This window comes from Tinamus guttatus, unplaced genomic scaffold (assembly GCF_059628265.1).
Source record: "Tinamus guttatus ecotype Peru unplaced genomic scaffold, ASM5962826v1 Tinamus_guttatus_pri_ptg000085l, whole genome shotgun sequence".
Classification (NCBI taxonomy): Eukaryota; Metazoa; Chordata; class Aves; order Tinamiformes; family Tinamidae; genus Tinamus; species Tinamus guttatus.
Genome location: NW_028288619.1, coordinates 409,618 through 429,719, shown reverse-complemented (window position 1 = coordinate 429,719; position 20,102 = coordinate 409,618). Strand labels below are relative to the sequence as shown.

The 20,102-nt window shown below is 44.3% G+C and overlaps 1 protein-coding gene across 1 annotated transcript in view; it reads right to left on the bottom strand.

Moving 5' to 3' along the window:
• Positions 1 to 332: 332 nt before the first annotated feature.
• Positions 333 to 20,102, bottom strand: part of ME1 (malic enzyme 1) — a 166,390-nt gene continuing 146,620 nt past the window's right edge. Inside the window, exons 10-14 of the mRNA XM_088520299.1 lie at positions 11,931 to 12,036; positions 10,118 to 10,260; positions 8,259 to 8,432; positions 2,235 to 2,333; positions 333 to 686 (exon numbers count right to left, since the gene is read on the bottom strand). Of these exons, the coding sequence (XP_088376425.1) occupies positions 531 to 686; positions 2,235 to 2,333; positions 8,259 to 8,432; positions 10,118 to 10,260; positions 11,931 to 12,036 (678 nt within the window). The 3' untranslated portion in view covers positions 333 to 530. The remainder of the gene's footprint in view (positions 687 to 2,234; positions 2,334 to 8,258; positions 8,433 to 10,117; positions 10,261 to 11,930; positions 12,037 to 20,102) is intronic.

The following is a 20,102-nucleotide window of genomic DNA, read 5'->3' as shown; positions in this document are numbered from 1 at the left end:
GGTCCAGCAGTTCAGAGGCAGAGCTGGCAAAAGCTCTGGTGTTTGCATTTATTTCTTTTTCTAGCAGGGGAAATGGCTGCCCAGAGTCTGGTCAGCTGTATCCAAGGGAAACCATGGGTTACACTGTGACCTTTAATGGTTTAAACAGTGCTCATAAATATTTCTTAGATTATTTTCCTATATATCATTTGATTAAGCCTAGTATTGTTCTCATTGATGTTTTTGGCAAAAAGTTAAGTTACAACCATTTATTTTGATTACAAAAAGATCTGTTAAGACTTTAATGGAGGATATCTGAGGTAAAATAATAATCAAAAAATGAACAACACAAATCCACTTCTCAGATTAATTTTATTTTCTCCAGTATAATTAATGACTCCATAATCTGAGCTTCTAATCAAGTATTACAATTTAGAAAAAGTTTCTGCATATCTTAAAAAATTAACTATTCTTAAGTTTACTAGGCAGAAATATTCCGATCATTTTAATGATTTTAACTGCTGCTCGTTTGTTCATTGCCAACTAAATATTTACAGTTTGCACATGGCTTCTTCGGGCCAGGTGTAGGAGTCGGCCATGAAGCTGTTGTAGTCGGTGCAGTAAACCTGGGAGCGGATGAAGGCCGTCAGGTCCCTGGGCTCGGGGTACAAGGAGGCAGTGCCCTTCCTATAGGCTTCTTCTGCGATCTGCAACAACACGTTACATTCCTCATTAGTCCCAGTAAAGTCCTCCAGTGCATTTAACAGGGTCTGAGCAGGAGCTGGGTTTAAATCAGTGCAAGACTTCACCTTCTCTGGTGTTGCCAGCCAGAGGATTTACCTAGATTTACACTGAATCGGGGATAGTGTAAGATTAGGAATAGGGTGATGTTTGCATCCATTTAAGTTAGTCTCACTCGTGAAATCACTTTCAAAAGTAGCATGAGTCAGACTACCTTAAACACAGTGACTTGTTCAGTGCTCTCCTCATCCACTAATATCTTTGATTTTGTCATGCAGCAGTGGCTAAAATATTCCACAACTCCCAAGCACTGAGATAGGATTTCTGCTGTTCTGCCACCAGCTTACTCAGATTTGCCATGTTCATAGCACAGTAAGAAAATGTGATTTGTTTACAGCTGCTGTGCACCCTGTATGAGAGAAACTTACTAGTTCCGAGGTAAACTCAGAAGAAAAAAAAATGAACCTACACAGTAAACAGATTTGATTCTTGAAATGGGTGGAGAAAATATTTTGTGTGTATATACACACAACGCATACATACATCTATGAAGAATTACTTGTTAACCTTTTCCTTTTTTTTTTATTTGTATTATATGTACACACATACAAATAACCTTGTCAGAGTCAACAGAGACAGAGCCTCTGCTGCTGTTTCTCTGCCAAGCACAGGTGGTCTGATGCAGTGTGAGGAATGCAGGGAATATTTTGACTTCTGCAGAACAGAGTTTATTATCCAAGTAAAACAAAAATATTAACTGCAAGAAGGACTTTTTTTAAATACACAGAACGAATAAAACTAAGGGAACTTTTTCATGCATGAGAGATGGTCATTGTTCTTTCAAAAGAATATTCAATAAATTGAATTATAGTAGGTGACTAAGGGAATAATCCAAGAAAGACAGCAAAAAAAAATCCTGAGAGATGAACAAAATAAGCCTATAAAAATAATTTAAAAAAATATCCACCAGAAGAGGGAGGATTTGGGGGTTTAAGTACTTTAAAGCTTTAACTCCCCCCCAGTAGGACAGCCAGATTATTGGGCAAATTGCAGGTTTATCAATTGCAGGTTTAGGTCAGTTACTTAAAATCAATTCACATCAATTCTATATTTATCAATAAAAAATAAAACAAGCCACAGACAAAACGAAGCAGGGCCAAGACAGAAGGCGCCGCTCACCCCGCGGGCCGCGCACTGGCCGTGCTGTGGGGACAGGGCCAGTCCCGAGCACGGGGGACAGGCCACAGCAGCCGCCCCTCGGGCACGTTCCCTGCCCTGAGCACGGGGTGGCCGAGGCGGCTCCGCGCCGCCTGCCTCTCCTTCCCTCTCGCACTCTGCTACACTGGCAGTTACAGCTGCGGACCTCAGTTTAACTTAGAACCTGCTGCTTGACCAGGTCTGATGTAAATCGAGCTCAATGCGTATGAAGACACAGCAGGTCATCAAATGAAACGTTAAATTTATATGTAAAGAGCAGCAGGAGAAAAACCTCACAAAAGCCTGGCGTGTCCTACCTTGACAGCGATTCTCAGCGACACCTCCCGAATGGTGACTAAGGGCGGGTACAGGCGGCCCTCCCTTAAGTTCTCCTCTGAAACCTGCCGAGCGATTACCTAGGAATAAAGCACACACAGCTGCAGCTTTATGATGATTTAGTCTTAACAAGGAAAGAAAAGGTTCCGCTCTGGCAAAGCTACTGCTTAATCCACCTAGAAAGTGCTTGTGAACAGCCAACCTTACTATTAAGAATATCCACACATGAGCTAGGAATTTAGGGAGTGCAAAATGCCATATTCCACTCAGATGATACCATTATTTTGCTCTGCATTAAATCTTTATTGATTTACATGCTTGTAGATGGGAGAGGAGAGAAAGGAAGATCAGTAATGTAAAATCTGATACCATTTTGTTAAGTATTTCCACTTCAGAGCCAATGCCCCTGTCTTTGTGGTACAAATGAGTTGAAAGGCTGCAGAGCTCCCCCAGATCCAAAGAACAGGCACCAGGTCCTGGAGCAGTCCATGATATGCACAAGCAGGCAAAAGCTTCACCATGAGATATAAATGGAAGGAGGAATCCCTCCAGGCATCAATCCTAGTTAAACATGGACTGGCTTTATGTAGTTTCCATTGCATATTTAGGACATTAGGCTGGAGTGTATCCTTCAGTTCATTATCATCCTAAGGGAAACCAGCCCCCCAAGCTACATTACGGAGGGACACCGGGGAGATCAGCTTCAAAAGGACACTTGGGGTTTTTTTGCTGATCGCGCTCCCCTGTAATTTACACAGCAAAGTGGTAATTGTAGAAAGTGTTTTCCCCATTCAAAGTGTTTACAAGAGCAACTAACTGCTATGTCCAAATGTGGGAGAATCGCTCAAGAAAGGGGAAATTAGAGAAAAACTAGGGCCTAACAGAAGTTCTGGCATTACAGAGGCTTGCTTGAGGTGAGAGACAGTTACCACTTCCAGGATGGTTGGTATATGCGGAACCTACTTCTCCACAATTCCCTGGGCAATACAGTCTGCCCTCCTAGCACACACTAATAAGAGTAAACGGAGAGTGGAGCAGAATGGAGACACCAGGGCCAAACTCCACTGGCTTCCTGCTGAGGTGGTGACCTGATGGTGCTGTGCAAACGACGAGTGAATGGAGGGTGGAGCGAAGACCCCACGACCAAACTCTGTTGTACTCCCTGCAGAGGTGGCAGCCTGGTCGTACCACGCAGCTGATAAGCCACAAGATGGCTGGTGATGGGCCAGCAATGGTGGCAGATCAGTCCCTTCCAATGGACTTCACTCAAACTTCTCCTCCTGCTAATCTCATTACGATACCAATACACAACCCCGTCCCAGGATTTACCCGCCTCCAAGGAACCACCCCTCCTTGCTGAGCATGATCTCTGGATTTTCCATTAACTTGGGAGACTTTTTAAACCTATCAATAACGAAAGCATGACTAGAGTCTCTCAAGCTAAAACAAAATATATAAAAGGTGAATTAAGGAGGGATATAGTAGGAACTGAAGAAGTAGGAAGAGGAACTCGGGAAGAGAAAAAGAAGGGAGAAGGGAGAGGGAAGACTTCATTGTAACTTCTGGATCAGCTGACAGGCTGAACCCGTTTCCTCCCCTTGGGTCAGGACACTGCCTGAGGAAACTCCTCAAGAGTGAGAGCCCTCTCCCATCTTCTGGGTGGGTGGTGATTGCGCATTTGTATGCTAGGCACTAGCTAAGAACCCCACACTGTAGTAGAGAATTTCCTGTACTGACATCCAAAACCTGCTTTGTAAATGTTGCATTTGATAAATCACAGTATTTGTGAACGTGACTACTTGTTTTGAAGGCGACTGGACCTACAGTCGACAGGCTGTTCGTGAACCCGATACTGCCAGAGTGAGGCCTATTTGGAGTATTTGGTATCCCCGTTGTTAAGAGATGAGCGCAGCCATCCCCGGTCCCTCTAACCTTCGAGGATCAGCTGAACACCAGAGGATTCACCTCTTACCAAATCTGCGCCCCCTTTCAACCCACAATGCCAAGGTGTAATGAGTAAAGGTGTATATAATGAGTAAACCTGCCTACAGGTTAATCGCATATTGAGAAATGCGGCAGTCAAAAAAAAGTAAAAGCAGTAGAGGGAGCTAGGCCACCGTAAGATTTCCTGCTTTTTGCTTTTTCCCATTAAGAGCACCTAGCTTATTTAACACACAGCCCTTCCTTGATAAAATCAAACAGGATTTGCAAGTGAATGTGTAAAAAGGAGCTTGCGACAGTGAATTTGGCTGTCAACACTTTAACAGGGCTCCGTAGGAAATACGACATCTGAAGAAGCTGCTCTTAATGCAAAGCAACGCTGAGAAAAGTTAGGGAGCAGAGTACCTCTGGTTTGCCATGGGGGTGGCACACGCCACGTTGGACAACATTCGAGCAGGACTCTACTCAAAGTAGAAAGAATAGCAAATTTAGACTGTACAGATGCCACAACTATTTGTTCTGAAAAGTTCCAGCACAAGTATTTAAAACTGCAAAAGCACAAAGAAACATTTTCAAGGGGAATGACACATTCTTCAGGTTGTCACTGAAAATGTTCTTGGAGAACAACAGTCAATGGCAGAGCGGGAAAAAAAAGATGGGTCAGTGTTGGAGTTACCAAGAATCAGAGAGGTCAGTATAAAAAAATGTAATTTTGTCAATGTATATAGCTGTAATGCACCATCACTTTGAACAGTGCACGTTTTTGCTCCACCTAGTTCAAAAAAGAATAGGGTAGAATCAGAAATGGTAGAGCCTAGAGGCTAGTTTTTATACAACGAGATTTTCTAAATGGACTCGGGAAAGAAGATGAAAAAAAAAAGAGAAGACTGAAAGAAGATATAAAGGAGCAAAGAAGACGAACATTTCTCATAACAATATCGAAACCCAAATCATCAGGCAGGAAATACGTTTGTTTTTTCCCCTCCAGAATGCATAATTAACTTGTAACATTAATCACCAAAAGCTGCTCAAATGTATAGGCCTCAAACGGGCCTAAAAAGCCATTAGATTCATTATGGAAGAAAAATACTGTACAGATTTCTGTACAGATAGAAGTTCCAGCTCAGGAACTCCTCAAAGCAGAGGCTGCCAGAGCCTGGGATGGGATTTCAACGAAATCAATCTATCCCTTCCCCTCACCTGTCCTTCACTCGGCTTCTGCTGCTAATCCCTTTCACAGAAGGATGTTGGACTGCTTGGATCTTGGGTCTGACACGCTATGGCCATTTTCACATCTTACTGTTGAATTATTTAAAGCTTTTAATAGAGAAATTTGCTTATTTCACGATATAAGCGAGAGTCACTGAAACCTGGACAAATGGTATAAAGCAAGTAGGGGCATCTTGGCTTTCTGAGAACGTGCTTTCTATAATGAAAGGATTTAATAATATCTGGAGTAGCTGAACTGTAGGTCACTCATGCCAAGAATATTTTGCTTGTTCATAATTCTCTGGCCTTTTGTTGTGTTTGGTAGGACTCAGAAGAAGAGGTAATGTCCCTTGTCATCACAGAGAAATTGCCTGGAACTAAGAGGCAGTACAGCTTAGCACCTTAGATTTATCAACAAAACACCTTAGATTTATCAACAAAACACCTTAGATTTAGCACCTTAGATTTTAGCACCTTAGATTTATCAACAAAAATCAAAGTTACTCTCTCTTTCCCTTGGCATGAAGAAAAAAACACTTGAAACTAAAATCTCTTGTAGTTACAATAACCTAATTGTGACTTTTATCAGATTTAATTTGAGAGATGGCAAAGTGAGAATTTAGGATCTGCAGGCAAGCAGCCTGAGCTGCCTTTTTTATATATACTTTTCTGATATGTTACCATCATAAAATAAGAAGGTCCCTTTATTTAACAAGCATATTTTGGGGTGTTTTAAGTTTTGCAGCCGCTTGGGCACTTTCCATTTCGAATGGCGAACCCAGACAACTTCTCTAAGAATGATGTCACATTACCTTCCTTTTATCGTCCCATTAAAAAAAACAGAAAAAGAAAAGCACTTTTGCCTTGCACTGTAATTTCAGCTAAAGGCCTAAGCTCTGCTGCCTTTCACATTCCTGGCACCTTTTCTGGCCCAGACTTCTTTGCAATCCATTGGTTTGCTCCTTGCTCTGGCTCACTCAAGAGCCAGACGTGGTGAGTCCTCTACCAGAGCTGGGAACCTGTGTGAATCTGCTTAACTCCAGGAGCACCGCGCAGAGCCGTCCCTTGGCTCTTGGCTTTGTTCATAGTGGATTTTTGGCTGACTTTGCATCCTACCACTCCAAACATACTTCAGGTGTCACCTTTCAACCATCCATCTGCAGTCCAAAGCCTGCCGTTATATAGGACCCATTTCACCCACACCGAAATGAAGCAACTTGTAGAATGAAGACAGACAGCTGTTTAACACAGCAGTTTAGGCCAGCAGGCGAGGAACACCCTATCCAACTGAAATTACAGGGAAAGATCGAAACAGCAGGTTATAATTACCCAAAAACTTACGAGATGGATCACTGCCCTCCTAAGATGGTTGGAGCCCATGGAGACAGTCTGGACTTTCTACTAATTTTACAGATGGAAATTGCAAATGTAATTTGCTCAGAGAGGGCAAGTGCTGGCAAACTTTTTTAAAGATGTCACTGTGCACACAGTAAGGAAACTCAGAAATCCAGCTGAGGTTTACGCTTCTTCTATATGCAAGCAACACTGCCCATGTATTGTCAAGCACACTTGGTCGGCTGCCTTTGGGATTAGGAACCTGCACTCCTGAGAAGCTCTGTGGACTGCAAACTGTTATAAATTGTACTGGGTAGGAATCACCAGAGAAGTGAGTTTAAGTTAATTAAACTCAGTATAACTGAGACTGACCTCTCTCATTGCCTTCTTCCTTAAGTAAAGCAATGGGAATCCAGTTTTTAATGACCTTGCATGGACACAGTCAATCCCCCTGGCCCTGCTCAGGGCTTTCTGATGAGAAAAGGAAGAGAGAGGAAGTGCAGGGAGGAGGGGGCCAGGAGGACGGAGAGGCAACGGTGCAATGGGACGACAGCAGGCAGGGAGCAAAGATACTGCACCCAGAAGAGCACAGAGCCTGCCGACTTTCTTAAGTGAGAAATGGCTGCAGGAAGATTGACTTCAGGTGGAGTTTTTGTAAGAAAAAAAAAAGAGTTGGATACATTCAATTTTAACCACAGCTATTGATTTATTTTGCTTGAATATGGGCTTCTGAATGACAAAGCCTAGATTCCTCTCCAGCAGGTGTTGAAGATAAAATCCTGTGCACATGTGGTATCATACTGAAAAGGAGTGGGTGTCAGATTTAGAAAAATGACTGGAAGTAAATGTGACTCCCCAGGACCAAATGTGCTTCCTCTTAGTTCATCCCTCTGCCCACTGAGTGCAGATAAAGGAGGAGAGAGCAATGACAGACAGCATCAGAACTCACATCATGAAAAAAATGTGTTTGGAAAGAAAAGAACCATTGCAGACAGGAATAGGAAATAAAATGGGAAGAATGGCATGGCCATTATATCAAATTATAGTGCAAGGAACCACTGAGTAATGCAGCATTTTTACCAGCTGCTGGCAAGGAACGTCTTCAAGAAACATGATGCCATCTCCTCAAAAATGGCTGAAAGCATAAAGAAATGCAAATAACATTTGTAAGCAAAGATGCCCAAATGTTACCCCAAAGCTACTAGCTTCGGGTTATAGTTTCCTTCAAACTGCATGTACCTGCATGCACGTGTTAGTGCAGTACTGAAGTCTTCCCTTCTCTCTCTCTCCTTTCTAGCAGAAGGTAAAGCTTATATCAAATGTCCTTGCAGCCACATATTAACTATTTAAAAATAACTTGTTCAAAAGCTTACAAAAAACAACATACCTTTCAAATAAAGATCTCAAATGGAGAAAACAATATTTTTTTCTGATTTAAAAATGTTTGGCTATTTCTGTTTAATTGTTCATTATTACCCAGTTACCAAATTAAGGAATTTAAGTAATTTTTAATACAGTACCTCAGCAGTTGTGAGGAACACCTCCTCGTCGATATGTCTCAGTCCACACGCAACAACGCCAAGGGCAACTCCTGGGAACACGTAGGAATTGTTGCCCTGTCCAGGATAGAGAGTTCGCCCACTTGGAAGAGTGACGGGATCGAAAGGACTTCCACTGGCAAAAACGCCACGTCCCTAAACGGTAAGAGCAGAGCAGGAGGTGGAGGGGAGTTGGGAGAAGCTGCTGACACACTTAGGACACCCTTTCAAAGACCTGCCGCTGTGGAAGCTGGAGGTGGCAGCTGTTTTCAGCTTCCTCTGCTCTTTGACTGAACAACTATCAAGAGGAACCACTTGCCTTGTTCAGGAAAGGTGGATATTAGCGTAATTTAGAAGGCAGAAAAGCAGGAGCCAGCGTTAATTATTCATTTTGTACTTCCACACAGGAGAATGGGACGTGGGAAGAAGCTACACAGACAACAGCAGCAGTTGCACAGCTCCCAGGAGACAACACTGCTGTGCCCAGGATGGGCAGCACTGCTGGAATTCTTCCCAGCGCAATGGGGGGATCTTCCACGAAACGGTGCCAGTGCCCACAGGGGCCCAGGGCAGCGCTCAGCGCCCGCGGGCAGGGAGGCCCCACGGGCAGGGACCCACCACGGGCAGCTCCTCTGCTCCTCTCAGCCCTAGGTCACTCCTGGCATCTTGGGAGAGGGAAGTAACTTCCAATCCGGCAACTGCAGATTTAGACGAATAAGGCAAGTGACTTTTCACAGGCCCAAAGGATTTGCTGACGAGGCAGTACCCTAGAATTTAGGCAGTAAATTCAGGTGGAGAAGAGAGGCTCTTGAGGAGCCGGTCCTCTCTATGCAAACACTGCTAAAGTGATAAATGTTGCTGTTAAAGACTTAAGAAATGCTTTGTATGAGAAATATCCATGCCTATTTTAGGGATCTGAAAACGTGCATTTTAAATACACAACTGTTCCTATGCAGCCCTTCAAAGAGTATTTTGTTTAGTTTGGTGTCAGGCAGCATTATCATGGCCTGCTTATTATACACTTCGGTGGCAGATCAAATACTGCAGTGTGCCTTTTGCTCCGCTTCCCAGATGTAGTTTCCCATTATATCCAGCCCTTTATGGAGCTGCTTCCCTGATTCCTGCGTCGCACTGTAATTGTGACCTTCTCCGTGGGGCATGGGCAGCTAAATCTGTCTTCTGGACACTGGGGAACTGCCCTGCTAACGGCCCTGTCCTTGACAAGAAATCCACACAATAAAATGCACAGAATGAACTACTCATGCAGAGCACATTTTAGACTGAATTACAAGAGAATGTGCTTACTGGCCCTTCGGTGTATAATTATGAAACACGTTAAATAAGCAACACAGTTCACTTAATTTTCACCTCGGTTTCAGTAACAGAAATCTTTACAAAATTTCATAATTCATAATAATTATTTTAAAAATTCTATTTCCCATACCAAGGCATTTTCTTATCCTACAATGTATTTATAAAATCTCTAAGGAAAAGCATGCCACTGGACATTTATATTATACAGAATGGTACAACTCAAAAACAGCCGTAAGGCTTTAATGATTGACAATTACCGATGCCTCCGTTATAATAAAGAACTGCAAATCTTGACTTGCATTCTATAAAAGCCATTAAAATGTAAGAAGGTTCAGGCATCTATTGACTTCAGTGAACTGTGTCTTGACAGAATCATAAAATCCTGCTATTTAATTTAACTCATTTTTATACAGGCACAGGAACACAGTTAGTACTTGCTCTTCCATCCTCCATCTTTATCCCATGTTAAATTGACTTCACACTGTGCTTTGCCCCCATGTCCCGGGCAGATGTTGAGCATCCATTACCTCCGTATACTTGTAGCACTGCTCGGCAGTGCACTCCGCCTTGCTCGTAGGATTGCTGAGAGCAAAAATAATGGGGCGTTCGTTGAAAGCAGCCATATCCTCAAGAATTTGTTTGGTAAAAGCACCACCAACTGCGGCAACTCCTAAATAAGAAAAAGACACATGTAACAAGCAAACACATGCAATTTGTTCCAGCTAACTCATGCATGTCCCTTTTAAAAGAACGGCTTCTTTTCCTGCAAACCTTCCCTTTCAAAATGCAGTTCAACTTCTAGCAGTGTTTAAAAAAACCTTCTGCAAAAAAGATTTTGCTTCTTCAAGCGCTATAAATTGCTGGCATTTTTCCCCTGTATGTCTACCCCTGGGATTACGTGCAAGAACAACGGCTGTGATGCAGCAGCCGCAGCGCGTGTCCCGGAGTGCAGCGAGTGCAGCGGGGCCGCAGCCCAGAGCCGCCTTTGCAAGGTCTGTCCTCCAAGGGCCTCCCCTCAGCACACCGTGTCCTTCCTCCCTCAGCTTTTCATTTTGCATGGCATTTGGCATGAATTATTGGAAGGTGCTGTTTTCAGGCAGTGCTACATCTAAAGCAGTGTGAGTTACATGCATGCAGGTAGAGTTATGTGTCAATTCATAAAATACTTTGTACCAGTGAAGTGCCACGTCATGCTCTTTTAGAAAGGGCAAAAAGGATCATCTCTGAGCTGAGCCCAGGTCCTTCAGATGCCTCCCACAGGTCTCAGCACAAGGCCTGCACAAAACCAGGGAGCACCAGCCCACATGTAAGGAGGCAGGAGGCTGACGAGGGCCGAGGGGCGATGCTCTCCCGCAGCCGCTGGGACCGGAGCCATCCAGGCACCGCCAGCCCCGCGGTGCTTCTGATGATGCTGGTTCTTGCAACGGTGATGCCTACGCGTCGTCCCTGGCATAAGGCAGCGCCTGCACCTCCCTGTGAGGTTGGCCGAGGTCTGCGCTCCACTTCTGTGAGGCCCTTTCCATAAAATAGCTGTATATCATCTAGCTCCCAGGTAAATCTGGTCAGGGTAGACAAGTGCAGGGCTGTCTCCTCAAGTCTCACACAACAGACCGGATTGCTTCTCTCAAATCTAGGGTGCCTGGTTTGCATTTCTAGTGACACGAGGAGGAAATAATGTCTGTCTCCCGCAGCTCACTATCATTGCCCTCTCCAGCCCCACTAATGGACAATGCCAGAGAGATGTTCTGGGTTTGAGAGGCTTCCCTGAGAGGACAGTCTTTCCAAATACGCCCCTTCCTGCCTCACCAGAGATTAAAAACGATGCCTCTCTATTCTCCATCCTGTCCTTATTTACGAAGGTTTTGCACAGGGATTGAATGCCAGTCTTGCAGCATGAAGCGTCCAAGCAGGCAGCTGCTGCTGCAGCCAGCGCCGCAGCTCAGAGCTCCCCCAGGCCGGCTCAGCTCTCAGGCCCGTTGGCACCACCGAGCCCTCCGCACCCTTTACGGGTGCCAGCGATCACGTCCGGCCGTGTCGAGGTGCCTTCTATTACAGCGCTCACATCGAATCAGAAGTAATTCAGCGAAGTGATAGGTGCTCCTTGAGATGTCTACACCACCTTGGATCATTCCACCCGTGCAATGGACGCTTGGGAATGAAAGCTCTGCTCCACACCGGGGTAACTCCTGTTTGCTCAGTTTGCTCGGAATCGTGATTACAGTTTTCTGAGACAACAAGGTAAACTCTGTTCAGAGCAACCTGATCTGGCCTCCAAACAAAACCACATCCCCATTTTTTTTTCAAAGAATAAGGTCACTGCTTTAAAGTAAAAGAAATTACCTATTAGTACGGATGGCTTTATATCTCTAACAATATCTTCTAGATTTTTCATTTCAGCATGTTCCTGGGCAAAATGTTCTTTCTCAGCCGTTAATGAGGCACGTCCCTGAGTGAGGGAATAAGAAAAAAGTATTTACTGTAAAGGATGCTGGAACCATAATATCAGTTACCAAAGTATTCAGCTTAGCATGTTGTACTTCCTTTCAACTTTTGAGTCTACCAACAGATATATCAGGAAAAAATTACATTGCACATAGCTACCATCGTTAAGACTGCTTAGGGCTACTTCAGCTGAGCTTATCCAGCTCTTAAGTGTTCTCTTACAACTGCTACCACAGAAATACTTTGATGCAAGCACCTGGCTTCCTTTGCGGGCAACATGTAAAGTCCTCAGCCTCCAGAGAACACCACAATATTCCCCATTTTTGGCATATTCCTGCTGGAAGCACTCCAGCGTCAACACACGTCGGACGTCCGCTGTTTTCCTGCGCTCCGGCAGATGTCAGCACAGCCTACGGCCCGTTTTGGAGGCATCTCATTTTAAAACAGGAATTTCCCTTCATACACTTGCAGGGGAAAAATAAGTTTTCTTTCTGGTCACCAAAGGACAAATGCGTTTGTTACTCTCAAACCCAAAGCCTGTAGCTAGAAGTACCTGAAAGCATGACGGTAGGAAACCCTTCTCCTCATTTGAACTGGCCGGTTGTTGAAGCAGCCCCAGGGAGGCCGACCTGGAGGAAGGTCTCGGGAAGCCGGCACTGGGCGCAGGGCAGACCTCCCATCCCCTGCCTGCGCCTCCCCTCGGTTTCTTAACAGCTTCTCCTGCGGAATCCAGTTTAAACCCAGCCTTGGAGTCCTGGTCTGCCCTGGGCTACCTGGAAGTCACCTGCAGCGGCCGTGCCGTGGGGCCAGCAAGCGGCCTGGACGTGGCCCCTCACGAGCCACCGGCTACAGAAACCCGGGAGGTAAATTGTGCTGGCTGAATGGGGCAGCCTAAGCTCAGATATAGTTCTGCCATATCTTAATATCACACAGGGGACTATGCTATTCTTAAAAAAAAAAAGTTTTTTTTCTTTATTCCAGCTTTGGTCTGAATTAGCTTGGGCCTATTAGTCAGAATGAATCATGTCTCCAAGTAAATATTTTTCTAGTATATTAACTAAGAATGAAGTATTCAATTCTGTGGCGTAGCAAAAATAACAATAATTATATATATGCATGCATATATATACACATACAAACACACACATATATAAGATTTTTGCTTGGAAAATTGCTGTAAGAGAAAATCTATGGAGTTTTTTACATCTTTAAATAGATTGAAAAAATATATTTTAATTGTTAATTCAGTGATCCTAAAGGTGCTACATAAACCCCCCTAAAAACTGTTCCTGACATTCCAAGACCAGCTAACTGATGTGGTTACACAGCTCCAATAATTTAGAGGACAGTGTTTTAGCCGGTATTTTTTCTCCCCACCTTGGCCAACTTCTAAGTTCTGCTCTGCACAGAACAGAATGACCACAGCAAGAGCCCCACGAGCTGCTCCAGCGCCCTGGCCGCAGGGGAGGAAGGAAGAGCTCGGCGCTCTGTGAGCTCCACCTCAAAGGAGAGAGTTCCCAGAGCACCCAGTAACGCTCCCAAATGTCCTCCTCTGGGTGGTTCTAGCCAAAATGAGCTTCTGTCAGTCTGCAGAGACGAGAGATAGAACCAGAACTTCAAAATCTCGGTTCTGGATTGTCTGCATTCTCCCTCCTGACACCAGAGAGAGGTCATGGTGGTGGATCTCTCAGCGTAGCAGGCCTCTAACTGAAAAGATTTTCCAGCCATGCAGCATCCTTAAAACATTTGCTTCCCCAGCCCTGGCTTGGCTACCTTTTGTACTCCATCTCTCTGCTGCAGAGCATCATCCCGAGACAGCATAAACATCTTCAGAGCTCAAACTCCCTTTCAGCGTGTAAAGCTCATTGACTTTTCCCTTCTCCTGCTAATGTGAAGTGGCAAAATATTAAATATTCTATACTAAGGAGGAATGTCTATAAACACCGGTGTTCTGTATACACAGCACTGACTCTTTTATGTGGAAACATCTTCAGTCACTTGTGTACTTGTCTTTTGAGTCCACTATTTTGCTGTTTTGGTATCACTGAAACATCCATTCATTCAGGGAAAGGATTTGGAGAATCAGTGATGTGAAGCTGTACCCCCTGCAGCATGCCAAGCCTCTCGCTGCTCCAGGGAAGCACTTCAATGCCTGCCTCACAGGAGAGGACTTCTTTTCAGAACTTCCTATCAAAAGCTGTTATTGCCTGAATCCTCACCCAGGTTGGAGCAGAGTTCTCTTAAGCTGTCTTAACAGTTTACTATGGTGTGTAAGGAGCAACATTCCTGCATCAAATAGTGCTCCCCAAACCCAAGCATGAAGTCTTTTCCCATTGAAAAGAACAGACCAAACAACAGACTCTCACATTCATATCTCTCATCATATCTCTCACTTTCATACAGCTATTTAGGTGCAGGACACTGGAGAGTGGAAAACAAAACTGGTAAAAGGGGCAATACATCCTTCTTGCTCCAACTTTCCAGTGTATCTTTTCAGGCATGACAATTATATTTGTGCTTGGTTGCCTTACTCTTCAAATTTGACACCATCATACCAAAAAGTAAAAAAAAAAAAAAAAAAGAGGCAATATTTAATTGCATAACTTTTCTCATCACCATCTATTTTCATATCATTTTCTTAATGGTTTGAAATTTCTCAGTTTCTCACAAAATAATAGGTAATTTGCTACATACATGAACAAACAAATCAACTAAAATGCAAGGAAGGCAGCCCAAGCATCATCATCATTAATGACACTTGGGATGCTTAGATAACAAAACACACAACACAACTTCACAAGAGTAAGGAAGACAAAGAGCATCAGACACACTCAATAAAATGAAATGAAATGGAAATGAAATGAAATGAAATGAAATGAAATGAAATAAAATAAAATAAAATAAAATAAAATAAAACCTAAGTTTTCAAAGACTTGATGAAAATGTCACACATAAGTCTGGGGGGAAGGGAAATATACCGTCTCTACCACAGTATCATTTTGTACCAAGAAACCTACTGGAGATTTGGGATCCGAACAAAAGAGAACAAAGCAACCTGAAAGCCGATATGTTGCTATATTGGGAGCCACAGTGGGATCTCAGATGTAAAGTAATATGAGCTAAATTCTTTATTAGCGAACGAGTTACAATGCGGACTGTGTTAAGTGAGCAGATGCAGGCCGGCGATACGCACACAATAGCGGCATTCTCCGCGGGTGACACTACGCATGAGAGGTCTTGGCAATTCCAAAGCCTCTGCGCTCCCTCTTGGCTAAGAGAGGGGCACATTAGCACCAAGACATGGATACTCTGAAGCCAGGACCTTTCAGTTCAAGGGGCAAAAGCAGGGCCGGACTCGGTAATTAATAGTCTTATGAAAAATTGCTTGCCTTTCTGTTTGGAACTGATAATTTTTGCTGTCGATAAAGAGTACAACAAAGAAAAGAAAGACTGGGATCAGGCTTTAAGCAAATGGGCACCACAATTTCCACAGAAACTAACATCGCCGCGTTACAGAACCAATCTGTGGGTCAGATTACAAAGCAAAATTGGCCCATCAATAAAACCCTGAGCAAACTCATAGACAACAGCTGTAAAAACAGCAGTCCAGGTCGCACAGCAGACATCTATAGCAGATTAAAAACCTTGCAGCCATTACCAAGCGGGGGCAGGCAGGCCCGGCCGACACGCCGGTCACGCTGAGGACGCGGCCGGTGCTGGTGCGAGATGGGGGTGGCGGTGGCTCCCCACGAGCAGCTCCTGCCGTCGCCTTGCAGCCCTCAGCCCCTGTCATCACCTCGTGGCCCTCAGCCCCTGCCGTTGCCTCGCAGGCCTCAGCTCCCACCATGGCCTCGCGGCCCTCAGTCCCCGCCGTCACCTCGCAGGCCTCAGCTCCCGCCCGGCCCTGCCTTAGACCCAGGCACTGGCGCTGGGCCCGTTGCGCAGCCAGGGGGCCTGAATCTGTTCATACGGACAGACCTGTTGACACAGGCACTCGCCTCCGTTCAACTGTGTCGACTGCAGCTTATTTGAGCAAGACAACAGAGATTGGGACAGAGATAAACTCGTAAATACACCCGAGGGTCTCAAATACTCAAGAGATGAGAACTGCAATCGTAAGAGGACTGCGAACCTAAAGCAAAGTGGTTCACTACTAGAGAGTATTTTCTAACTGCAAGTATTTTCCCTTTATTTGTTTCCAATGGGCTCCTTACTGCAGAGTTAAAAGCAAGAGAAACAAACAAATAAACAAGCAAGCACTTGTAAAGGCATCACAAAAAAAGGAACATAAAATGTCTGTGTCTGTGCTGACAATGGGAATGGACAAGCCGAGATGCGCAGAGATGCCAGAAGGATTTGCCAGGCTGCCCTATATAGGTTATGAGAAGTCAGAAGATATTTTAAAGAAAGGTGGAGATATGGAGATGACCTCACAGGTTACTGAAGCCAAGGGTTTGCAGGTGACAGGCACCTGGTTCGGGAATTAAAAACCAACAATAACAAAAAACCCAAACCAAGCAAAACCCTCTAATCCAGGAGGGGTCCTAATTCCCAGCCTTTCACTTAACACTCATACCTAAGGGTGAAGAGAGCAGTTTCACACCACAGAGATGGACAAAGCAACTTGGACACAGCTTTAATAAATCTTTTGCTGCCAAGTGTTTGAAAAAAAAGCAAGGTTTTGAGCAGCTAATGCCGCAGTGATTAGCAGCAAAACTGAGAGATCAGAAACAAAAATAAGATTTAGGTAATGTTCTTTCAGTGTCACCTTAAAAATACATTATTAGAAGATTATGGCTTCTAATAGTTAAGCCCTATCATGTGTTTAAAATACACTTTCCCTGTGTATAAGCAAACATGGATCACAGGCAGGACAAAGTTTATAAATACTGTAATGGGAGCACCCACACACATACACAACACTGAAATTCTGGTATCAGTCCCAAATATCCTCTCTCCTCTCCATCACTGTCTAAGCAAAGCCTGAATCTCATATCCAACTTTGACCAGACCATGGACTTTAATCAGGGTTGTGTCCGTGGCCAGGTAATTGGTAGGGAGGAGCTTTTCCAGGTCAGTTTGCCACAGGCCTCCCAGCGGGGGAAGGAGGAGGAAAAGATGGTAGTTCACACACCCATGAGGATGGTTCAGAGGATAACCTGCAGGATTAGCTGGGAATCTCCAATATAATTATTCAGGACCATAGGAAGCTCTCACTGTCCCGGGCCTCTCCTGTAATGGAGTTTCATACTCTGAGGCCTAAAACTATCTGATCTCAGCTGATGCTTTTGTGCTTGTTATTTAGCTTGATTTCACCCAAATGTTCTGAAGTCTTATAGGGGATAAGATCATACACATAATGGATGTTAGAAATACATGGTATTTGATTAGATGCAAAACTGACTGTACTGTGCTGTACTAGCACACCTGCAGGACTCAGCCATCGGGAAGCAACATTGTTCCAATTTGACCTGAAAAATCAAGAATTCACCCCTATGTGCAGGAACCCCCTTTGAGCCCAGGAGCTTATGTCCTGTACAAAAAGCTTACGCTTCCTTGCAACTTCCAGACAAACTTCACCACAGGAGAGGCAGGCTGTGTTTGGCAGTCGAGGAACACCCCGTCAGCCTGTCCGGAGGCCTATTCAGTCTATTTAAATATGAAAATCCTGCCATATTTGCGTGATGTCCCTGGGCAGTTCAGGAACTATCTTCCCCATCACTATACCCTATTCTTGATGTTTGCCTTAACAATAAAAAGAAGGTTTTGCCATACATTACTAGAGAATGACAGCAGAAGCTCATGCCTAAGTTTTTGGCAGAGTCAGTCCCTCATAAATGAACATCCTAGTACAGTCCTTCACTTTCTGCCTGGTCGGCTACTTGATACAAAGGAGTTTACTGTCTTTGGAGCTCATGGTGAAAGTCTGGCCACTAATAGAGCTGCACGTGACAACAACAGCTTTAAAAGAAGACACAAAAAGTGTTCACCACACATGGCACATCTGAGTATGTTTGTGTGTTCTACAGTAAAAATGCTAACAGTGGAAGTACAGAAAAGAGGAGGAATGCGGGAGATCTCACCCATCAGAGTATTCATATAGTCAAATATATTCCTCAAGCAGTTCATATGACAAAATTCAGTTAAATAACAGTTCCAGCTGCTTGTACTTAGTCTCCAACTATACAAGACTGCAAAACAAATTAAGAAGTGGAATTTAATTAAACATTAAAACTTCAGGGCAAATGCCCTGGTATACCTAAACGGACATTTCAAGAGGAATGATATCTATTTCAAAGAGTAAATCTGTATTGTTCAACTGGCAAAATTCTAATACTTTTAGGATCCACCATCTCTTCCTCATCCTGTTTGGAGGAAAAAGTCCTTTCAAAGGTGTATAAAGCATAATGAACAGATTTTTTAAAGATTCTTAAACATAAGCAATGTGGTAAGGTCTGCAGAACAAAGAATAAGATGACAGACAGTACAGTAAACATAACCTTCATCACAAGCTCCTTCACCACAACATAGCAGAAAAGCTGGTCATCAGGCTCAGTTTAATGAAGAAAGATGGTTCCCAGGGCAAAAAAACCCTCCATCCTCTCCAAGTAAATGAAAACACAGCTGCACTCAAAAAATTTAAAAGCCACAAAGGAAAAATTTGCCCTAAAAGCCTGATAAGTGACTTCGTGGCAGCCTTTGGAGGGAGGGAGGAAGGCAGAAGGAAACTGCTCACACTCAGGTCAACAGAGCTCTAAGGTCATTTTTCTTTGGTTTGCACTGGTTGAAAAACTAGGCAGAGTAATGAAAGGTTAAACAATGGTTAAGTCTATACTTACCCACTGCAACATTGCAACATTATTGATCAAAGGACAAAAGGGAATTAAAATGTTGTGAAAACGAGTTTATTTGGACAGAGGAATTGCTGCACAGGAGCCCTCAGTTCTGTTATTTCTCAGCCTGCCAAAGCAATGGATCTGAATATTTCCAGGACTGGAAGAGCCTCCATATCTCAGCAGAAACTGTTTTGATCAGGCAGTTTTTGATAGGACAAAGCTTAACGGACCCTCATGGCATGGGTTTCCTTCAATACACCTCCTCAGCAGTAAGAAACACAAGCCACGCTAGTTTATCCAAGAGGTCATTAACAGCTGAGCGAGGCCTTGGTTTGACAAATCTTTTCATTGCACTGGAAAGATTTCTCATAAGAGAATTCCTCCCGCTGTCCACCTCACTCACAAACCTTTCTGTTTCTCTAACTCATTTCTAAGGGGCTGGAATGTCATCCTACTCCTGCAGCACTTTCCTGTGATCAGCTAAACCCAAAATAATCTCCCAAGTACACCTAAGAAAGGCTGGTGAAAGTAACCACAGGGTCCAGAACAGTTTAACTACTTACATGTTGCAAATACAACTTCCCAGCAGTTATATCACAAGCGTGAAGAGGCTGAAGCTGTGTTTTCCTGATTCCCCCTTCTCTCTCCATGCGGCTCTCCTGGAGGCCCCGCAGCGCCAGGGGCTGAGGGCGGCCGTGTCCCCACATCCCCGCGTGCCCCAGGCCGGCCAGACCCGGCGGCTCCCGGGACAACCAGGCGCGAGTTGCAACGCGCACTCGAGGCCCTGAGCGCTCTCCTCGGCAGATTGGCCGGCAAGCCAAGCTGCGCGCGGCCCTGCTCTGTCTCAGGCAGCTCTTGTCTGGCCATCACAAACAGTTCACAAATACACTCCGGGCAGCACATGCAGTTCAGTGGACTGCTTTTTTTGGACAAAATACAAAAGAAATCCCCACAAAAAAAGAATAAGCAAATGAACAGAAAGCAACTTGCAGGCTGTGCACAACGCTGATTGCTTTTGGCCCTGGGCAACAGAAGTGCTTGAACATGCCAAAGCCCAAAGCTGGTGAGGAAAGGACATGGTCACCAAAGCCACCACGAATTTCAAAACTGTGTGTGAGAATACCATACATACCAACAGCAACAACCTGCCTGCCCAGCTCACTAGCAAATTAGCAACAGCAGCCAGAAGAAATGAGTGGTGGGGAAGAAACGCTGCTCAATCACCTTAGGAGAC